General features: G+C 44.0%; 1 protein-coding gene across 1 annotated transcript; it reads right to left on the bottom strand.

Moving 5' to 3' along the window:
• Positions 1-4,540: 4,540 nt before the first annotated feature.
• Positions 4,541-21,509, bottom strand: LOC121836050 (protein FAM151B-like). The gene is made up of 2 exons (XM_042290690.1): positions 21,007-21,509; positions 4,541-5,762 (listed from the first exon to the last, which is right to left on the bottom strand). The coding sequence occupies exons 1-2, from the start codon at positions 21,361-21,363 to the stop codon at positions 4,833-4,835; spliced, it is 1,287 nt and encodes a 428-aa protein (XP_042146624.1). The 5' UTR covers positions 21,364-21,509; the 3' UTR covers positions 4,541-4,832.
• Positions 21,510-23,437: the final 1,928 nt, after the last annotated feature.

Below are 23,437 nucleotides of genomic sequence, written 5' to 3'. Positions count from 1 at the left end.
TTAATTTGTGTAAATAACGTATACAGGGTGTCACACACAAAAAAAAAATTATAGTTCTTTTTTCCCGCAAAAATAAACTAGGCTTCGCCGAACGCTCATTCTCCGCCCATAGGTAGCGCTAGAGGTCACAACCAGATGCCAAAGCTTGAGCCCAATCCGATACCTTACTCAAAAGTTACAAGTGATTTTCTGAAAAGTTCAATGGGATAGTGGCGGCCCACGGAGTTTTTGAATACGTGGGGCTCTATGGGGGGAAGGGGGGGGGGGGGGGGGGGGGGGGATCAGAAACCGAAAACGGGCAAAAATGGGCTCCATTTTCCCATTGACATTTTCAGAAAATCACTTATAACTTTTGAATAAGGTATCGGATCTGGCGGAAACTTTGGCATCTGGTTGTGACCTTTAGTGCTACCTTTGGGCGGAGAATGAGCGTTTGGCGATGCGTAGTTTATTTTTGCTGTGAAAAACACTAATTTTTTTGGGGGGGACACTGTATTTCACCTAGAAATATTCACATAATACACGGGACTTGCCAACAGTGTAGATCACGTCCGGGTCACCAATTATGTAGCAACCAGTGGTACGGTATCATACAAGATTTTATGTACATCTATTTAGAATTTAATGCAGACGGAGGGGGGCATCGTCTAGTGTGGCCGACGGGTAGCTCTGTTATTGTCTTGTGTGTGTGATGTTCGTGCTTCATTCACTATGCCATCTTTGCGCCCGACGCAAATACGACAGCTCTTCCCACGACGAGTTTTTATACATCCTGCTCTCGCCCAGTCTATGCACATGCTCATTCGCTGGGATGCTGCCAAGAAGCCCCTCTTCGAAGGGCCCTACACTATTGTCCACAAGGTTTGCCGGGCGGTAGAGGCCAATTTTCTACACAGTGATTCAAAAGTTTACTGTTTTACTGGATCGCCTGAAACCTGCATTTCTATCACCTCTTGGCATTGCTTCACCAATGTACGAGGAATACGTTGTCGCCTACTCTATGCCTCCAGCACAGGTGCCCCAGGCCACTTCTACAAGGGGCAGAGGGGGGGGGGGGGGGGGGGGCATCTGCAGTAGTGGCACCATGGAACTCAAGAAGTCAGCTAGCGCGAGCCTAGAGCAAGAAACACGGGCACCACATGCACAACAAAAAACCGAACGACCCGTTGCCTACACCAGGCGTTGACAACCTACGTCTAGTTTAAATTGTGAACAACCGTTCATAAAAGTTTGCATGATACGGCACCACTGTTTGCTGCAGATGGTTGTGAAACAGCTAGACGGAAACAGAACTGCAAACTGTTTGCATTAAAAACCGTGCATATAGTATGTCTTCAGTGCATTTAACATTAACTTTACCCGTCACTACGTGCGTAGTGAAAACGGACTCATTATAAAACATAAAATTAACCTTGTGATCCGATAGAAAATACCGAAATCGATCTGTCTCAACAGGTACTTACCTTTAAAGTAAAGAGAGCATATGCCTGTCATTCAACGAAAAAAGGCGCGTGATGATAGAAATTAAACATTCTGCTACTGGTAGCCCTAACACACTGAAACAATTTTCTTCGCGAGCGCCATTATTATATTAATGGTGATCAAGAAAATATATTTTTTATTAGGCGTCGTAACCTCGCCACGCAAATTGAGAGAGCAATGTTGTCAGTTTGCAATCGAGCTGACAATTTATTTGCGCTCGTTATTCTAAGTCATCTAAAAACACAATGAGCTCACTCCATCTCGCTTGCCAAACCCTTTTTTCATAGTTTTTTTACATGCACAATCTGTATGTAAAATATTGTTCCGGGTGACTTAGTATAAGTAAAAATGCTGTATTTATTGTACGCTTACACTTAAGTTTTTCCCACAACTGTTTTGAATTTAAAATAAAACAGCAAACATGTAGCAAATGCCCAAATAGATACTCTAGTATTCAAATAACAATACGCTGAAATTGCAATTACACAGGAAAGTACATGTCAATTTACAATAGATTATGTGAAAAAAGAATGCTAATATTATTTAGGTTACCGATAGATTCTTCTCACATTTTGTTTTCAGAAACAGCACCTGTTAGGCTACTGCTAATATTTTTTTGTTACCGACAGATTCTTTTCACATTTTCTTTTTTTTTTCGAAACAGCAGTTGTTAGGTTACTTCAAGGTCATCAGCCTGCCAGATGCCGTACGTCGAGTAATATAGGGCCTCCTTCGCAAGGCGGTTCAAGAGCAGTTGGGTGACTAGATGAACAGTCATTATCGCGTCCTTTCAAGTTCGGTCGACATGAAGTTGTGCAAGGAGGTTTGATACTTGAACAGTCTCTTCACGCCGTCACAGCAGGTCTGTCCCACTACAGTGACGCCCATAAAAAGATCACAATACTGTAGGTCTTGTTAATATCATTCGGTCATTCCACTTATGGACGAAAGCTCGAAATAGGGACGGGTACAATTAAAATATATCTCAAAATAAAGTTTTAGATATACCCTACTTTCAAATGCACGGCTTGACAACTGACTTCAATTTAACACTTCAGACCTTACGAAGGGCTCTTCGCACGAAAAGAAAAATGTTAAAGATTTCCTTAATGAGAACATTTGTGTTATTCCTTTTATCTTTAGAGTTTCCTTTTGCATTCAAAGTTGTTTTGATACGATAACCTTAACTGCCAATATCAATGTTGTACTTATTGAATAGATACATAGTTAAGTTCTGGTTTACTATATAAGGTCTGCCGTAACGTTTAGCGTAAAATATTTAATCACCATCCAAACCTGCCAAATTACTCTCAGAAGTGCGAGGTCCAAGATTTATTTAATAAATAATGAAAAACAAAAATATATTTTTACGGTATTTTCGCTTTTCTATTCCAGTTAAAAAAACTATGTACGAAGTTTTCATGTGGCTCGAACTGTATGTGTGCCTAACAAAACACCCCAACGCGCTAGTTTCAGATTTGGGCAATCATAACGATGGCCGAAATCCCAAAAATCTCGATAACTATATATTTGAAGCAAGAACAATTTTCAGTGTTGTTTTAGTCGAGAGCTAGCCTAGCATATATTTTAAACGTTTTTTCCATCACCACATTTTTGTGAGATCTGAAATAAAATAGCCCATATAATAGGTTGATTTCAATGACATGCCTTTTTAGAAATATCTTTTTCTCAAAGACCCCGTGAAAAGATCGGCCTTTCTCACTTTCTTTCAACTTCATTGAATCCATAATAATAGCATTTTATTTACTAACAAAGTGGCAATAGAATATCATCAAACTTTATTAACATATTTCATAAACATTTTTATCTCTTAATAAAACGCACTTTTAACAGACACATTAACTCTATATGTCTAGACAGATGGTGCTAATGAGCACTCTTCTCGACATAGCAAAATATTATTGTTGATATTTTTATGTGTCCCACGCTGCATATTTGATACGAGCAGATAAAAACCAGTCAATTGTTCAGAGACCTCTACAAAACGGGCACACTAAACAGTTCTTGTTTCTCTGTGCAGTATATTTGAAAAATATTTTTACTTTGGTATGCGCTGCGTACATTTCTATACGCCGCTTTGGAATGAAGGTACACCAAACTGCAACTCAGTATATTAACTACGCATGTTTGATTTGGGTATACACTTGGTATGGCAAGTTTTAACATTTTGTTCAAGTACGACGAGGAGAAAAGGGCAGAGAAACCTGAATGCACTAACGTTCATACTGCAAAACTTATGGGATAGCGTATGGAGGCGATATTATGATGATATGTACGATTAAATTCGTTGGAGGACACGTGGCAGTTCACCTGCAAACCAATGATTGAAATGATTACTGTGAGCATTAGCAAAAATATACCCCACCAGCACAAGCACCAATCTTGGCCCTCCTTTTTGATTTTAAGGGGGGAGGTCATTGTATTTTTTTGTTTTATTTTTCATATTTATATATGTTATTTTCGAGCAGCAGGTTTGAAATACACCAGAAACAAATTGTTCCTTTTCTTCTTGTGGTCAGTGGTAAGCTGTCTACGTCCGGCCTGCCAATAAAAATAAATTTACTCGTCAAAGTATTTCTCGTTTAACTTTATATAAGAATTTTGGCCTGAATCTCGGATCTTTTGTCAGTGTTTACATAACGGCTGCGTTCAAACTCCGTGCAGTTTTGCGTTCTTGACATAATTGCTAACGGACTGCGTTTCACAAGGGAGGAGGAAAATTTTCTAGAAAAATCACGACTCACATGAAACTGTTAAATAAAACTATTGCATAAAACACAATCGTTGATTTATATTACGGTGTTGCCAGAGTTCCGCAGTGTTGACACCATAAGATTTCGCCAGTACGTATTTGAATAGCTGCCACTTCATGTTCCCCTCATAGTTCATTAACTCGTTTGAGTATATATTCTAATGTACAGCTTCATTCATAATACTTGCCTATGCGATCATCATATCCTGTCAACTTACTAGAGATACTAATCGGATTTAATTTAATGCAACGCATCAACGTTATCATTTCGCTAAGCCTGTCATCTTCATTGTTTCTCACGACTTAAAGCGTTCAAAATGAGCACTCAAGGATTTCTGTTGTGTTTTATTTTACTAGCCACTGGAAGCAATATTTTCATCTAGTATTTCCTCTTGCATTCGTATATTATGTTGTAAGTTTTGCTAGTGGGGCTGCTTCACAATAGCCACGAGGTTCATACTTCGCTCGAATTCGTCCCTTTCTACACACTTACTGGAAGACGGCGACGGCAACTTTGCACGCTAACTTGCACAACACGTTAGAACACAAGCTGTCCTAAACAGTCAGTTGTACCCCCTCAGACGGCCAACACTGCAAACGCCATCAAAAGCAGTGCTAGCGAGCAGGACAAAGTCGGTGCGGCTGAATGGAAGTACGCTGCATAGACAACACCTCCAGGCGACGACTCAAACACAAGCGGTACCGTAGCGTTCTCGAAGTCCCATTCCCGGGTCATTTCCGCCGGGCTTTCTTTTCTGGCCGGATCCAGGGTGTTATCCTTGCAGGGTATGCCCCAAACATGACTTGTAACCTTTTGCCCATTCCTGTTGAGAACCATGTAAAAGCAGGGGCCTTCCAGTGTCAGCTTAGACTTGCCGAGGCTCACCGCGACAGATCTTGGTTTACTGAGGTCCAGCTTGGCCTCGAAGTTCGCCCATGGGTCTGGCAGAGTCGCCGAGACCGCCTGATCTCCCAAGACCACTGCGCGCTTTCCGACCAACGAGGTTTTCTGACAAGGAGAGTCTCCAGTCAGCTTCCAGTCTATTCTCCAGTCCTGGTCTTCTTCCATGATGGGAGCGTCTACCAGGTTCTCGAAAGGGTAGTCCCGCGGCAAGTCGTAGACAACGGACGACTCCGGAATTGTCTGGCGAAGTTTCAACAATGCTTCTGTAGGCGGAGCTTCTGATGACGGGTACCAGACGGAGAGGGTGGAATTTGGTACGACGTCCACGAGCCAGGCGAGCTGGGGCAACGAGTTCTCGACCATTGAGGCGCGTACGGAGAAGGCGACTCTTCTCAGGTACGGTTGTCCACAGCGGGTGAGGCGGGCCATCGTTTCGACGTTCCGCCAGGAGTATGCACCCTTGTTCTTGGTGGTCCACCCAAGAGATACAACGGCGAACGGGTGGAAGGGCGTTGTGTACCGCAGGAAGGTGGAGGCGTCGACAGGTGGCTTGCCGCCGGGGCCTGGGACCGCGTCCGCGTGCAGCCACAGGTCTTTCAGGTTCTGCGCCGAAAACACACAGATGAAACTGTATCGCTATACTCACTGACATTATTAGTTTATAGCACTCAAGCACCTATTTTAATGAATGGCTAACACTCAATGAATGGCGGCTGATGGGAAAACAAGGAATCTTCAGACATGTATCAACTAAATGACAGCAAAATGGTTTCTTTGTGTCAACTTTACAAGGCAGTGGCCTGCCCTTGCCGGACTTTCAAGGCCCTATTAAACCCTGCTAAACGAAGTCCTGACCCGAACCCGGTCCAAGCTGGTTTGTGTCAACACAAGGTCCATTATAGGGTTTTTGTTTTTATTCATGAGCTACACGTAGCGTTACGAAAAAGCGGTCTCCCGAGCCCAAATAAGCTCATAAATAAACAACCAGCACAGGTCGAAACACGGTGCACACTATACATATCTCGTTCTTATTAATATGACTGATATATAGGCTGACTCCAGTGTATATTTAGCGCTAAAACCTGCCGGAAACAATGCCACCTTAGCATATAAATTTGAAATGTTCAACGAATGTGCGTTGAGGTTGTGCGTTCTAGCTGTTGAAAGAGGTAGGCAAAGCTATTTTTTTGTGAGAAACGATACCAACAATCTTGCGGGGTTCGACGGTTGACGGATTCGCAGATGACCGAGTTAGCGATGCAAGTGGCGCATGGCGCCATCTCTCGACAGATTGAGCGATCAGAAAATATATTGCGTTATCTGCTCGCTAAGTCTATCGGGAGATAGCCCCACATGTTACAAGAATTTCTAACTTGGTCGTCTGATTACCCGTCCGTCGTTGACCCTGAGAAGTTTGCTGGTATCATTTTTCACAGAAAGAGAGCTATGCCTTAGACTATCATCGCCTAAAATGCAACACCTCAAGGCCCATTCGGTGAAAGCTTCAGCCTTCTATGTACAGGCATCGATTTTAACGGCTCGTTTTACACCGTATTTTCATTAGAGACACCATATACTTTTATTTTATTTTTTAACGTCGACCTAAACCTTGACACGCTCAAAAATTGTGTTGTTCTGAATCCGCTCAGTCTCAGCCCGACCAAGAAAAAAGCGGGCCCAAAATTTACCTGACCTCTATTTTTTTTTTGTCCTTGATCAGAAACTGTGGTTTTCATTTAGACGAATCATGCCGACCCAGAAACTTTCTATTTTTCGTAAACTTTAGGAGTATAGTCTTCGCGTAAATATCAAGCTTAACTTTATGTGTTGTAAAATTATGTTTGAAACGAAAACGAAACTTTAAATTGAAATAATGTAGAATGTCTTTGCTGATACAACCTTACGATAGGCGGTTAGCTAAATTCGCCAAGCACCAAGAGGCTTATGCTCCTCCACAAGTGTAGTTACACTCGCTGTTCGTTCTGGGAGCGCGCGAAAATAAAAGCCCTCAAGTAAAGGGAAAAAAAAAAAAAAAGCTGCGAACGACACAACACAGTGCATTGTGATTGATTGCGTCGGTTTCTATGTCCTTAAGAGGTGTGCATCATTATATTTGATTCAGGAGCTTTGTTAGCGGTAGGATGGTTGTCAGCGATGTGCTTTAGAAGATCTGTGAAAGGCGCTTACGCTCTGCCCGCGCGTGGCACTCGGGGTCTTGCGCACTGTGCATATTCTCGTGCTGCTACTGCCCTCCGTCTTAAGAGGGCGCGGTACCTCTATTTATTCGTCCGTTTCAGCCACCAGATGGCGCGCGGCTCGAAACGTGGTTGAACGCGCAACTTCTAGATGGCGCCAGTATCGAGGTGTGAAAAGGCCCGCGTTATCCGCTGCGTCAAATAGATCCCGAAATGTGCCGTGTTCTCCCGGCGGAGGAAGTTTCTCCCTCCCTCGCGCGCGCTTGGTATGTACGCGCGGTGGCCGAGTCCGGCCTCTGCGCTGTGTGATGCAGTGGGTGGCGCTCGTTTCTGTTCGGAGGTAGGAATAAAAATGCCGGTCCCCTTTTTTACGACGCTCGTTTCTATAGCTTGTTTTTCTTTTCTTTTTTTTTTTTTTTTATCTCAAGTGACCTACTGTACCGCCTGTTCGAAATCGTCCTTTGCGGTGAGCGATTGAGAGTCAGGTTAGCATTTTATTTGGGTCAGCACTACACGTTCAATGGAGACCTCGGGCGGCGATGTAAATATGCATTGCTCCCCAAAGTGTGTCCAAGGTGCGCAATGACAATTGGAAAGGGTATTGAAGGCGCGCGACCGTCGGTTGGTAAAATACGTGCGTTAGATTCACTTATTCAGTCTAATCATTTTTGCCAACGTCTTTTATCTGTTTTGACAAATGACATGGTCGAGTCTATTGATAACCTTAGCTAGATTGGACGTACGGAGTGTCCGGGCTTTAAATAAATTTGCTTCGTTTATGTGAATGAATAACTGTTTACTCTTTTCCGTGCTCGGTGCTGTACAAAAATCGCTGAGATGTTATGGTAGCTCAGTGTGGCGGCGTTTTGCACGCTGACTCGCTATTGCATTCGCTGTGCACAATATGTGTTCAGATGGAATGTGCCAAATCGTATTTCCGATCGATATGATAGATTTACTCTGCTACAGTGTTAATTACATTTTCCTGATTTAAACTGGTTCGTCCCTGATCTGAGCCTAAGTTCAAATTCGAAGGGCAGACAGACTTAGCGTCGTAACAGCCGTAATGCGCAGAAAGAAATTAGTACCATGAAAGAAAAACAAAAGGATACGAGGTGGCTCAGTGTTATAGAAGTAATGAGTGTGCAAAGAATGCCATCGTACGTGTTTTTTCTTTTTTTTTTTTTTTTTTTTTTTTTACTTTCCGCATCGTTGGGAAACGCTCAAGGTACCAGCAAAGACAGCGAGCTGGCGTGAAATTTCCATCGAGCGGAAAACGAGTGTCATTTTTATTTCATCATGCGCTTTCATTTTGATGTGGCTCAAAATGGGCGCGAAATAGTTACAGGTAAGGCAACAAAATTTAGATGTTAGGTCTGGAGCACCGCCATACTCAGCCGTGTTGGGGGCATCTCTCGCGAGTCAATACGGCAAAGGTATTGCGCGTCGAACTGTACGTGAGAGTTATCCATTTCAGCGAAACCTTGATTTCGCAAAACTATTGTGGCTCGAGTCGTGGCTTCCAGTACTTGGAAGCCACGAGCGAGAAATAAATGACAGTTGATTTTGAAGGACAATCGCGACGTGGAAACCCATAAAAGAGAGTTCCAATAAGACGAGAGCTTCCCCTTCTCTTCAAGTGCGTGGGTTACGCTCTCAATCCTGCACCTGTGGTAACACTGCAGGCTCCTAAAATCGCTTTGAAAACGTTCCTGATCGCAACAACTTTTTTTTTTTTTGTCGAGGCGCTAATTTATTTATTTTTTTTATTTTTGTCTACCTTGATACTTCATCAGCGCAAAAACTGCCATAAACTAAAAGTCTCGTTGTGCGTCTGTCAAAAGCCACAAAGGAGGAAGACAATCAGCGCCGACACCACTCCCCTCCCCTCCCCCCCCCCCCCCCCCCACCACCCCTAAAAAGAAGAAAAGAAAGGTTTCTTGGGCGCGCGCGCGGTCGCCCAAGCGATGACCTTGGAAGGGTATGCGATTGTAGCACGTTTGTCCCCCGGTTGTGCCCCTGTCTCAAATGCCACGGTCCGTTTCTCCCAAGTGCCCGTCTTATCTTCCCGAGTATCAACTCCGCAGTGATTCTGAATCATTCCGATGCTTTCCAACGTTGCAAAACTGTTAGACGAATATTTGCACAGAAGTATACACTGTTCGCAGAACTATCTACGGCGCTAAAATTCAAAAGCGCCGTGTTGGATTCGGGAACTCGTGTACGTTTAGCTCATTGTTGGAATATTCTTATTCGCTTGATGAACTCCACAAAACGTGTAAATATTAGAATGAACTTTCCAGAGAACGATAGTTGTTGTCGGGGTTCCACGCGACCGGACAGGTTGCAATTATTGGCTGATTAAACATTTTATTTCATAATCACAATCGTTTCATCAAGGGCACGCCATTTCCTCATCACTTCTTCTACGAAAAGAGTTGCTGTATTCGTGGCACACACAGACGGAAACGGTTGAGACTGTGCCCAAATAATATCTTCTTTTGGCAGGTACTGCGCAGCGATTACACACAATGCCTCTAACATAAACATGCTGCTCCACATGTCTATTCACAAGATGCAATACATCGTTCTCCCAACTTTGTTTTAAATGGGCATGAAAGCGCGTAACCGTCACTTTTTTGAAGTTCTACTTAGAGGTGTAGTGTTTACCGTAAAAAGTCGTTAATTATTTATTTTTTTCCGTTCCACTACAAAGCTCGATTCACCTAAATTTTTGTTTTTATATCGTCTCTACAGCGCTTTTACGTCGGTCTTTCGTGTTAGAGGACATCACATAATGTGCGAAAAAAAACAAAAAAAAAACAAACCGGTAGGATCGATGCTGCATAGCCTTTTTTTTTGTGGACATCAAGAAAAAAAAAAAGATAGTAGTTGTCTTCACTTCGCACTGCATGTTTTAGCACGGAAGTTCCTATTTGGTTATGATGTCTTTATTTTCTTAAAAATTGTATCCAGTAATTTAAATTACCGAATTACGAAAACGTCGAAATTGTATAATTGCTTTTCGTTGGGACGCCATGACGACAGCGACACTCGTGTTCCCTCGTGGTTTTCGCCAGCATTGCTACGATGAATTGCCAGGATCGCGAGATGCAACAGTGTGACACTCCGTCTTCTGTGACCTCATTTGTTGCACTTCGGGACCACTTTTGATGTATGGCCAGCATAAGACGCTAAACACACCAGTCGGAGACGCGCTGCAGGTGCCATAGTACTGATCCTAAAAGTAGCTGTCACGTGCTTTGCTCCGCGACTGTGATTCCCTCACAGCAGATCTGACTGAGGGTTGCCAAATTACGGTGAAACGGAGTATAGACAAAACAGACCGGAAACGAGCTGCCAGCATACGATAGTCAAACTCCAACAAAAAGGATTAGTTTCTTCCCAAGCTGGACGACATTTACCGGGCATCTTTAGAGCTGCGAAGCTCAAAATCACGCGTACTCATAAGATTTTTTTCTCTCGCGTGTTTGTGATTTTTATGATGTCCTGCAAGCAAGAAAAAAATATATATGGTGAAGTCACTCCGAGGGGGTACCGATAACTGCGAGCCACGAACATGAAGGATTCGCTAACATCCGTCAGGAATGTGAACGGTAAATCGTCACGCAAACATATTCTCACAAGCTGCAAATATTTACTTGGCTTAGCAAGTAGAATATACTAACGACATGTGATTATTGTATACAAGATACCATTTCTCGGTTCTTCAAAACCATTTCCCTAGTCTGAACGGTCGCGCTACGGGCCGCGGCTAGCCGTGCCCTCGATAGACTACGGAGCTGCGTTGTGTCGTCTGCTACTGTACCGCCAACAGGAGAGCGATAGCTCTGTGTGCTCCACAGATGCGTGTTGCGGTATAACTCTGTACGTCTGTCCTAGAGGAAGACAAAAAGATAGGCTCTGTGACCCCCTCCTAAGCTAACAAAAACAAACAGAAGTATACTCGTTTGGACTGAAAGGTTTACAAAATAGTGACCAGACATTGGAAAAGCATATGTCACAGAACTTGGTTTATGAAATGGCATCATTGTTTTGAGCAAGAAATCACCTGCTCACCACTGGGACGATGAAATCGTCACTATTTATTGCGTCAGGTATATTTGCGCTCATGAAGAAAAATCTGAACACATCCTTCTCCCAAAGTCCTATGTCGAATAATAAACACTTTTTTAAACATCTATGCACAAATAACTCATTTTTTTCTACACTTGTATATACACGTTAATTAAACGACGTCAAACCGCATTTTTGATTGGATCTTGATGTCTACACCAACTACATTCATATTTTTTAGGGCTTTATTGAACGATAACTTCAACTATAGTTAATGGAACACGATGGCTCGATCTCAACAAAAACCTCAACGTGCGAAGCTTCCACAGACGGTCGCTTGCGAGTATTCTCAATGTGAGACTTCAGAAGCTTTCGCTTGCCATAGGGAGCTTGCTTTCGACTACAGCACTGCACGGGCCCGGAAAGCGTGGAGCGCGCTGCTGTGGGGAGAGGTTGACTTACAAGATGACGTGTTACGTGGTCACGTAAGATGACGTCATTTCGTGTAACGAGATCATATAAGATGACGTGTTTGTGTCACGTGATCACGTAAGATGACGTCAGTTCGTATGAACTGACATCATCTTACGACAACGCCAACAACCTTAGTGCCGTCCGGAACCATTGACCTTAGAAACGCGCCTCTTCGCTTGAAGAGCTGATATGCGTTGATAGTTATTTGTTTCTTTTGCCTACTACAGACCATTCAAAAACTCGCCTTCTGGGTGCCACCAACTTCGTCTACTGGGCTGTGAAGCGCGTTCGAGTGTGCGCAATACCTCTCTAGGCCGAAAGATTGTACACTGAGTATGCGTTCACAGCTCAATGACTTAGGCATTTTTCGTCAGGATAGATTCTCCCACGAGAAGAGCGTAATGGACATGTGAATAGAATTGGAAATTTGAAATGTTCTTGTCCAATCGCATTTTTCTTTGGTTATCAACGCTTTTTAGCGTCATCACAAGACGTTCAACCCATAACACATTGGTGATTAAAAAATAAGCACCGAAAAACATGCAAAGATTTTCGCTCAAAAATAAACACCGGAAAAAACATACTGTAATCATTACCCATGTCACCTTTTTGGGCAATATGTGAATTTCCAGAAGAACAGCGAGTTATCACCCTCCCCTAGGAATACCCTGACTACAGAGCAGGCGACCCGCTTTTCCCCGCGTTAGATTGCGGTGACCACGAATCGTACGGAGGTCACAGGACGTCCGTGAAAAATAAAAAGGAGGAAAACAACGATCTACTCTGTGCACGCTTCATCCCCGATTTCCACGACCCCAAGGCCGAAGGACGTTTGTGTGAAGGATAACGTTAAAATAAAACTTTGCGTAAAAAAAAAGGCCGTTTTTAAAAGAAAAGAAAAAAGTAGAAACAAGCACAACGCGTTGTTGGTGGGTCGAAGACAACCGCCCGCTTGCCACAGGACGGTTGTCTTCGACCCATAGCTCCAAGGTGAATTTGCCACTTGCGAAAACACGGAGACCTACCCAGCGAGAACCAGGAAAGCAAGACACGCACACTGACGCCTCAGCGTGCAGAATGAAACAGGATACGGGCGCGGAATACGGCCGCGGAAGAACACCTCGCACAGTGCCGATCCGGCCGATCTCCGAACGGACGATCTCGCATTTCGTGGACAGCGAGCGCCACCGCACGGGAGAGAGAGGTACCTTAAAACGACGAAAACAAGCACCGACACCTTGGTTCTTTATATTTGCTGTAGTTACGGAACAAATCGACTTACATGAATAGTTTGAATATCATTCGATTCCGTAATAAATTTAGAAGACATTAAGCGCAATACTTCTTATGTTTGAAGTTAGATAATTTTGTAAATTCGCTCCGAACGCAAGAGTGCCGAATTAGCCGATTTTGACCATTTTCATGATTTTTTAAAGAATATAATTAAATTTATGATGAAACATTTGTTGCGCTTAGTGTCTCGATAATGACTCAATGTCTTTAAAGCCGAAATTTTCAAGAAGATCCGCGCAGCCGTTATTATCTGAGAATTTTTTTAATTTGGTGAAAAACCTCATGTATTCTCTATGGGGCTCTGAGGTGCGCCCCCTCTTAATATTCTCAGCGCGGCACACTTGTGGTTCCCGCTTTACGCACAGATACAGGATATTGCACTGCCTGGTCATGCCTGAGGGGTGGTCTCAAAAATTAGAACCAATCCGACCCGAATGACTGATCGGGCTTGGGCACTCCGGCCTGCCCGACGCCGCGCAGATGTTTACTACAAAGTGTCGGCCAAAAAAAAAAAGAAAACTAATCCGTGTTTTCCTTGTCGCCAATAATAAACTGAGCATCGAAGACAGCCCAAGGTCGCCTGAGCGTTTGGTATCTATATCATGACAAAGTTGCATAACTCTTTTTGTAATAAAAAGTTAGATATGAAAAACTAAATCTGCCTGCGTGAGAATATCGTTCGATTAAAGAAACCGTAGGGGATATCTATCATCTACACTTTTTAGATGGCGCTACTGGAAGCCTTTTAACTAGTGTAATTATATGTTCCACTTTAACTCTGTCTGCGTTTAGCTAACTAAGCATGCCTAAATAAAGCTACCCGGCAGCCCGCTCATGCAGCTGGAGGTAAGCTGGAAGCTGCCGATTATGGAGGCTGTCTGTTGCGTTATCAGATAGATAGAGTTCCCGGTACTAGGGAGTTTTAGAATAGGTTAAAGGCCTTTGCGTTAGCACTGGCATGACGAACGCAAGCTCTCAACGGAGCACTGCGGAGCTTGTCAAACTACCCCTTTTAGTAGAGCGGAACACAAACACATACACAAGCATGTTGAAGTGCCATACTGATATGTCCATGCAAAGTGTTACACGGCCAGCAGTTCGAGGTATAGTTCGCATTTTTCAATCTGTGAAAGTTTTGCCCTGTTCCGCGCGCGACGAAAGCAACTAGAAGGTCACGCAGTAATCCGCTGCGTACGCAAACAAACCACGATAGCAAGCCTACGTACGCCGAGCTCGCTGCGTTGCGTACGTACGCCGCATGCGCAGCGCGGAGCACGCAACACTAGCAAAAACTCACAGTGCTTGTGTTTGCTCCTAAAGGCCATACTAAACTCTCTATTATCAGCCACCTTTCATTGGACATAGGCTATTTGATCTCTCTTTCTTATCTCCACGAATGTACATTGTCCTATCGTCAAACTTGATGATTTGCCTGACATAAGCGTAAACTCTGCACGCGATATAACTCTACCCCACAAAACATTTCCCCCGCGGAAGGAATCTACTGCCTCTCTGCGTTAAGGTGGCTCTTCCGTAACTTTTGTTGATTTGGTTTGTTTATTTTTTTCAGGCTGCCCTCTGTTTTATGTTTTATTGCTGCTCTTGACTACTTGGTAATAATATTGCCTTAATTTAGAGTCACAACAATATAAATTTTGGTAAAACAAAAATGCACAATTAGCCTAAAGAGCTTTCTTCTCTCAAAGAATATTTAGATATGAGAAACAAATGGGGCGAATTCTACTAACGTTTCCAAAAATATGCCAACACTGTAGGCTAAAAACGTTGTAGCAGAAAATTATTAATGTAATGAATTATCTAAATATTTTATTTAGGCAAGAAATAACAAACATATTTTTGTTGGTAATCAAGAAATTAAAGCAAAGGTGCAAGCGAGCTGGACAAAAATTACGGAAATAGTCCCTGGAGAAGGAGAGCAGGGGGGACAAAGTGAACATTTGTGTTTGTTCCTTGTACCCCTTGTTCCCCTTCTCCGGGGATTATTTTCGTCATCATTGTTGGGGCGGTTTCTAGGCGTATGTCGCAAATGCTACAGACGTTCATCGGCTTTGGGACGGTAGGTTATCCTATGTCCTCCGCAACTTGTTCAACACAAATAAATGATTCCGATATTGGTGTTGTACATACCGTATTATTACGAATGACAAATGATGAGGCGGTGAGTTAACTGGAGAAACTAAACCTTTAATAGGGCGAACTTGTGCCCATAATAAAATAGGAAAAGACTAGCGTCGCAGGCGTCGATGTTGGCTAAACAGCAGGATCGAGCGCTGGGGTGAAACTGACCCCGGCTCGTCACGCGGATCACCTTTATTCCAGCGTGGGTTTCTAGAACATTTGGGATAGAACGTTCGGCACGTAGAACATTCGTGTCTCGATAAGACGAGAGAGTTCTCGGACTTGTTAGAACGGCAATTATAAAGAACAAATAAAAGAACATTCCGGCGCTTCGAATCGGACCCAGATCTTCCGCGCGACACGCAAGCGCGATAATAGGGAGTTTTCGTAGATCGTTTTCGCCGTCCCGCAAGGCCCTCCGCAACCCGCTACGATAGCGGGAACTCCACAGTCAAGGCTATCGGCGCGCAGGCGCAGTAGCAACTTCTTCGCTGCGTAACGCTTAGCGGAGGGGGCAACGCGGTCTACGAAAACTCCCTAATCATTCGGCCACGCACGCTCTCGCTCGGCGACGCGCGTGGAAATATGTCCTATCTCTTCTCGAGTGCTGACGTTACTTGATATCGATACTATTACGGCTTAACAAATGTACCGTACTCCCCGGATGGTTCAGCAGGATATGCCTCCGACTCGATCTCTTTGTATTGGTATTGTTACACCGATATTTCTTGTCGTATTCATTGCTTCATCTCCGCCCAGCCAGTTTTAGCCCAGGGAACTTAGTGTGGCTCTGGGTCATGCATCGAGAAGCCGGCCTTTCTTCCAAGCCTTTTTTAAAAGATATAGACCCTACCAGGTGATATCACGAACATCCCAGTTAAACTACGTCACTGAACCTCTTGGCACTTCTGTGGACCACCGTCCTTAATAGTCTCAAGACCGTCGACGTCACCCGTCTTTGCACCCCCACACGCCTGCATGGTGTTTATTTTATTTTGAGACACCGGAATATTCCTGCTTTGTACGGAGCGTTGGCGAACAATTTAAGGAGTATAGTTCTGAACGGTACAAATTAATACATTAACGTAAAAAAACGTAAGCATACGCTCTTGTGTAAATGTACCTTTATACAATCAAGGTGTCGACTACTATAAGGATAGCAAAAGTGTACCGCCGAAGATTCGCCACAGTATTTAGGTTCGCCTGCCCGAGCGAGAACATCGGCGATGAGCCTTCTCGGGAGCGTTCTACACCGCTCAGGTCAATTGCATCTATAGCCCTGGCCGCCAGATAGCTACCCCAGTGAAAAAGTGATTTGTATGAGACATTTCTTGTGTCTAATAAACACATATGAATCATACAAGATATATAAGCACATATAAGAGCTATCTGAGAACTATATAAGAAATGTAAGAACATATAAGAACCATATAAGTAACTTGTGAGAAGTTTCTTACGAGTTTCTTATATGGTTCTTATATTTTCTTATGTATCTTGTATGATCCATGTGTTCATTGGACACAGACATTTATTATACAAATTTGATTTTTTAATAGGGTAAGCGATCCACGTTTCCCTACTTGTGGTTTATAAATTATAGTTCACCGCTAAAAGTTTAATACGAATGATGTCATTCCTATTTTTCTATGCTCATCGAAGTGCCATCACTCAGCGTCAACATGCTTTGTCGCCTGAAGTCGTGTGAGCTAGTGCTGCTGTCAGTGATCACTGGCGGCTTAAAAAACGCTGGGCCTCTGGAGTTCCTAGCATCTCATCGCCTGTCCAGAGCAAATGAGACTGCAGCAACAGCCGATACGAACGCCCAAGAACCTATCATGGTGTAAGACGCGCCAACATATTAAGCTACGTCCTGGGTTTCTTAGACTGTCAGCGACTATGCGGAGGGGTAGTTCGTCTGCTTCTTTTGTAGGCGTTGGGGTGACGTCAGAAAGACGCCGAGCTCTGATTGGCTCTGATTGGAAGGATAGTGGGTAGACCTTAAGGCAGCTTGCTTTGAGGTCTACCCCCTATCCTTCAATTAGAGCCAATCAGAGCCCGGCGTCGTTCTGATGTCACCACAACCCTTGCAAAAGAAGCAGACGAACTTGCCCTCCGCAAAGATGGCTGCATGCTTCGCGCGTATTCTGCCGCTAACTGGGACTGGTTCGCAAGTGGAAATAATTGAGCAGCAAGATCGTCACAACTGCGAGCTTACATTTTTTTAAAGTCTCAACACGCCAAAACGACGTGAGCCAAAAGCCAATAAATTGGTTGTTTTACCAACTGAAACGTGCACTCAATGACAAGAAGTACTTGGCACAAGTCAGTGCCGTCTTTCAACAACCTTTTATCTGTTTTTTTTTTCTTTTTCTTTTAAACAAACACAATTAAAGCGAGGTCAGCCTGGACTAAAAAATCCTAGTGGCTACCAGAAAGCTAGGAGGAACCGTGAAGCGAAGCTGGGAATTATGCCAATTATTTTTTATACGAAAATTAACTCAGCGTAAGTGGTAAACATAATAAATAGAGTAATCTGAATAACTCAAAAGCATATAATAAAAGGATTTCCCACGTACTAGCGATTATTAGAATCACCATGACGTGAATAAAAGTTATGCGTAAGTTGTGCGTGTCCTCCGAGACAACCACTCGATTTAATGCTTCATTAGCTACTCCTTAGCGCATGTGTTTATTTGTTATGAAAATGAATCATCAATCATGTGCGCACTGTTGTATTTCCACAAATATTTATGAAGCGACTGTTAAGAAAGTTGCTGCTGCGTACCGTGAGAGTGGCAGGCACACAAATTACTCGTCATCAGTTATGTTCTTGCGCTAACTCTTTCACAGTTAGGATTTAGCGCCTCAAATTTTCGCAGCACCCGGCGGTAAAAACAAATATCAAGCTGTGAAAAGGTGGTCATGAACGACTCGCTGCAGGAGACAAATGCAAGGCTTGCACTGACGTCGCAATGCATCAGTGGCTATTGCGGTGGTCTTGCTGCTGAGCGCGCACCTCCTGCGTGCATTCCGCACAACCGAATTTGGTTTTATCGGTGGGAATAAGTAAGGGGGGATAATCCAGAAGGACCACCATCACGAGGCGACAACGTCATGCGCACGTCCTGTATAGGAGCGATGAACTCGGATTCGCTACCAAGAAAAAAGCAGAGCAGCGGTGTTTTTCTTGTTGGATTGTGACATCCAAGTGCTGGTTGCTGTGCGCGCTCCCGTACACAGCCGCCCCCAGTGTTTGCACACACGCGAGAAAGCTCTAGGCGGCGATGTCAGCACGGCCGCGCTCTTTGGCTGGCCCTCAGTTTCGACAATCCCCGCAATTATTTAATTCCGGGCGGAGTTTGCGATAACATCCTTCTCCGAACACGAGACGTAATTAGAGCGCAACCGCTACGGTTGACAAATTTAAAGAAAAAAAAAAGAGAGAGGGACGGACTTGTGCGGCTAATTATTGCGCAGTGCGCCTCTCTGTCTCTCTCTCTCTCTCGTCGCCTTCTTTTTATTTTTAGAGAGACTTCCGACTTGCATCACAACATTCGCGTGGCCGGCTTTCCACCCACACACGCCTGCATGGTGCGGAAACCGACGAACAAGACGGGGGAGGAACCGGTTCTTCGGGTATGCAACCGCTACTGTGACAAATTGGTCCGTAACTCGGCATAAATCCAGACAAGCAAACGCAAAAACGCGACGGACGTTTCAAACATGGACCGTCTTTTGAAAACAACAAGGTAGAAAGAGATGGTGGCACTAGGGAGGGCGGTACCTCTAAAGCAATTTGAAGAAGCGACTCGCACAAGAAACGATTTAAATAAGGAAGTGGCACAACACGTCTTGGGTATTTGCTAACTCATTCCGCCTGGTATACTTCGTGGTCGGCAAGAGTAATTTTCCACTTAGGCGTATGTGGCCTTCTTTGTACACGTTCGTAAGTGTTAACTTATTTTTTTTTCTATCTCTTTTTAGAAACGATGGTAGAGTCTGGTTTTAATATACAACTCGTGATAGGAAATGTTAGGTTTTGGAGATTCTGTGCACCTGCAATATTCCACCAGTACAAAATCCCCCGTAACCTGAATATTTAACCGGTCGCTAGTTTTGTTGACATCAAAACAACTAGACGATACAAATTTTAAAATAGTTTAGTACTTTTTGTTTGTGTTTTTTTTTCTTTCTCGCATGTGGTTCTCGTATTTTGAATATATCCCTCGCGTCACGGTTTTTTAGTTTTGCTATAGTTAAATTGGGTGATGTTTTCAGAAGACATATACATGGTCATATGAAATGTGAGTATTTTTATATACCTTTCTCTTTAAGGGACCTTCCTGTAAAAATCCGTGTCCAGACTATCATTATAAGATATAGAATTTATAGGCGAATAATTGAGCACAAAAAAAGTTGAAAAACGTTGAATATTGGTAATATTCATGGCACGTCAGACAGTTCTAAACATAATTTTCTGCAGGCGCATCGAACAATACTTAGGTTTTCCAACCGAATTAACTTTCAGTAAATGTGTGCTTAATTATCAGTATTTTAAAGTTTTGCTTTGATGAATTAAATCATATGGAGTGTTGAGATGCAAGAACGAACTTCATAAATAATACTTCACTACAATTAAAAGCCGAATGTTTAATGTTGCTGGTCCAAGCACCCACCACCTCCTTTTACATAGACAGACACAGGTTTAACATATTGTATTCACGCATTAAGTATAAACTTTTCGAGACACGCATTACCGATATAGGTTTACAAATTATTAGCTTTCAGTATATGTTCTTCCTTTTCGTCTAACTAAGCAGACGCTGTTAGACATCAAGATATGCCCCCCCCCCCCCCCCCCTCTCCCTCTCTTACTTTTTTATTTCTGTAATTATTTTGGATATGAATGTCAAAAGTGTTCGAAAATTTGTTCAGAAACTTTAAGGACAACGATTAAAAAATGTCCCATGCCTAAAATATTAAAGGCAACATCATTACATCTGTAACAATAACAAATGTATTGCTCGGATGAACGTTACCCGAGGAATATAAAATATCCTCTGACGGCAACACCATGAGCGGTCAGCGGATGTTTCAGAGTTAATTGTGTTGACGGCAGGTCGTATCGGTTTGTTTTGTTGTTGTTGTTTTTGCCGTCAGCTCTATTGTTTTACCCTCATCAATTTTTTTTTTTATATTCTCATTTTTTTTAAATACATTTCTGCGTTGTGTTCATCCATAACTGCCTTGGGTATCAATTTCTAAAAGCTAAAATAAACGTTTTATTCAATTAACTCAGCATCAAAGTACAGCACAGCACTTAGCAAACGCGACTCGCAAGAACGAATAAAACATTTTCTTTCCATGACCATGTCCAACTACACTATGCCACTTATTCACAAACACGCTGATGTTTGTCGCTAATTCCGGAAAAGGAGCGATAAACTGCTCCCGGATACGTTTTTTCTTTTTTTGCACAGCACTCCCTAGATAACAAGTCCTTGGTGCTAAACTTTTTACGTCACCTTATAAGCGCTAATCTCAGATTGGACAGAAGTGCTGGGTCACCATTCGGCGTGAACTCAGTTCAATCAGTGGAAAGGCGAGTCCCAGTCGAACGCTCATGCAGCGCTCCTGTCCGAACGATCGTCCCAAGTTGCGTTCCTCACCTCTGTCAGAGCACCCATAAGGACGTTGATGGCCGACGGAAGGACCTCGGTGCTCTTGAAGTCCAGCTTGAGGGTAACCCTCTTGGGCTTTGCCGTGACCAGGTTCAGCAGGTCCCGGAGACTCAAGTCCCAGGGCTGATCCAGAGGGTGCTCCAGGACGGCCATGCTACCCTCCACAACCACGTCCGCTTCCAGGAACACGGGCTCGTCACCCTTGAGGGCCTCATCCAAAAGGCGCCTACTGTTGGTCCCGTGAAACCACCGGGCATAAGTAGCGTCGCTGCTCGCACCGACGACGGCCACCGACAGGCAGAGACAGATCAGCTGAAGGATGGTCAGCTCAAGAGACATCGCCATCTCGCTGTCCCGCGGGGTCCTATTGCTGTCCCGAACACCAAGAAGAGAGAAGAGATGCTTTCCGCTGAAGAAGAAGAGAGGGGGGAGGGGGGGGGGGGGGGGGGGGCGTGTTCGCGGGTCCCTCCAGCTGGGCCAAGGACGCCGGGAAGTCTGCCAGAGTCGCCCTGCCGCACTCTGCCGGCAACCCCCTTAGCGGCAGTTATTTTAAATCGAGCTTGCGTGTTCGCGCGCTTTTTGTGGCGTGTAAATATTGGGACGTGAACGACTGGCACAGTGCCAGTGTCGTGGGTGTGTGAGGGGGAGGAGGACGGAACTGTGTCGCAACAGGGATGCCTCTGAGCAGGGCCTTCGGCTGTCGCGTGACTCCATTACGGTGAAGGTTACACGTTGAGAGGCGCGCTCGCTTAATCTGCCCAGTGGTGTGGGGAAGCAAGCACTCGACCGTGGCCGCCGGCTGCAGAGACACGCCTCAAAGTTGTGCCAAATTAGGTGATTTCTTGCGCATGTGTTATTAACTGGCATCTCATTTCCTTAAGAAGCCGCTTATTCGTGTGTAAACCTCGTGGTTTTTACTTTGCTACTTTGTCTATAGATTCCTTAAACTAATGTTACCCTGATTGGTCACAGAGGTGGGATGGCAATAGCACCCACAGACATTTGTCGGCTTGTGGCGAAGAAACTGGAGCAGTCATAAATATTTATATATATTTATTAGAGATTGTTTGGCCCTTCGTTTCTCAGGTACGTTTCCTAATCCCCAGTGGATGTGTCTTCGGGGTAACAATGTAATGAAACGATTGTTTACGATGATCAGTTCCACAAAAAATGTAATTTATTGTTTTCATGATAAGTAACTTTGTATACTTTAGATGCATGAATATTAGTTATTGGGAAGATATTTAAAGATATGATGATGAGAATATTATCAGAAACATCGAAGCTTTCACTGTGCAAGGTACTATCGGGGAAAAATGAAATGCGAACAGAGGAGCGCGTGGCTCGCGGTACAGGATGCGCCACCTGGAAGTGAGCCTAGGAGCGAGGGTGTGTGGCCTACTTCGATGTGTTCACGCCCCTCCCTCTGCGCTCCACAAGCTTCAGCAGTGCGCCTCTTAGTGCGCTGAAAGCTATCACCGCTATCTTTGCTGGCTCAGCGCGTGCGGTGCAAAGAAGCTCGCCGCACTCGCCGAGCAGGCAAAGATAGCGGTGACAGCTTTCAGCGCACTGAGAGGCGCACTGCCGAAGCTGGGGGAGCGCCAATCGAGGGGCGTGAACACATCGAAGTAGGCCACGCACCCTCGCCCCTAGGTTCACTTCCAGGCGGCGCAGCATGTACAGCGAGCCACGCGCTCCTGTGTTCGCATTTCATTTTTCCCCGATAGTACGCTGTAATAGCCCTTGATTAGGTCACTCGACATATCTATATAATTGCAAACTAAAAATAATTGGATGACATTACTCAGTCATCGTTACATCCAGTGTGGCCTAGAATGTAAGCTCGTTTCAGCTGTGACTTCATTACCATAAATCCGATGCCCCTGAAGTAAAGATTTGATCATGTTGATTTTCTTTGCAAATAGAATAAAGTTAAGTCATATTAAACATATTAAGTTTTAACTATGTTCTGAAGTATTAAGTCAAAATACGGCTGGCAAGTTACCATCGCAACTAATTAAAGCAACGGGTCATCGTAACTCGCAGCCGTATGAGGACCTAAGCCTCTGCAAGGCAGTCAAATGCACAGAAAAGTAACTCATGTAAATGTGTCATGATTACGCTCACGTAAATTATAGACGCGGTTCTCTAGTGTCTTATATTCCAACGTCGTTATGCTGCACCTCACCACTAATAGAAACTTCAGGTACTACAACCATATCCTGCAGAAAGTCACGTTAGCTGTTGGGGTGATCAAGAAGACTCCAAAGCGGATTTTGTAGCGTTCCTTAGTATACAAGTATAATTTTCAACGTCGCTTTTTCGCTGATACATTTTCAGCCCATCTTTAAGAACACGTTACCCGTGTTTATCGCTCCCGATCACAACTTCGTGATGGACGTTAAAAACCGCCAGGCTA

This window comes from Ixodes scapularis, unplaced genomic scaffold (genome assembly GCF_016920785.2).
Source record: "Ixodes scapularis isolate PalLabHiFi unplaced genomic scaffold, ASM1692078v2 PGA_scaffold1__304_contigs__length_218370807, whole genome shotgun sequence".
Lineage (NCBI taxonomy): Eukaryota > Metazoa > Arthropoda > Arachnida > Ixodida > Ixodidae > Ixodes > Ixodes scapularis.
Note: the sequence above shows the minus strand (reverse complement) of the source record. Positions and strands in the feature narration are given on the sequence as shown.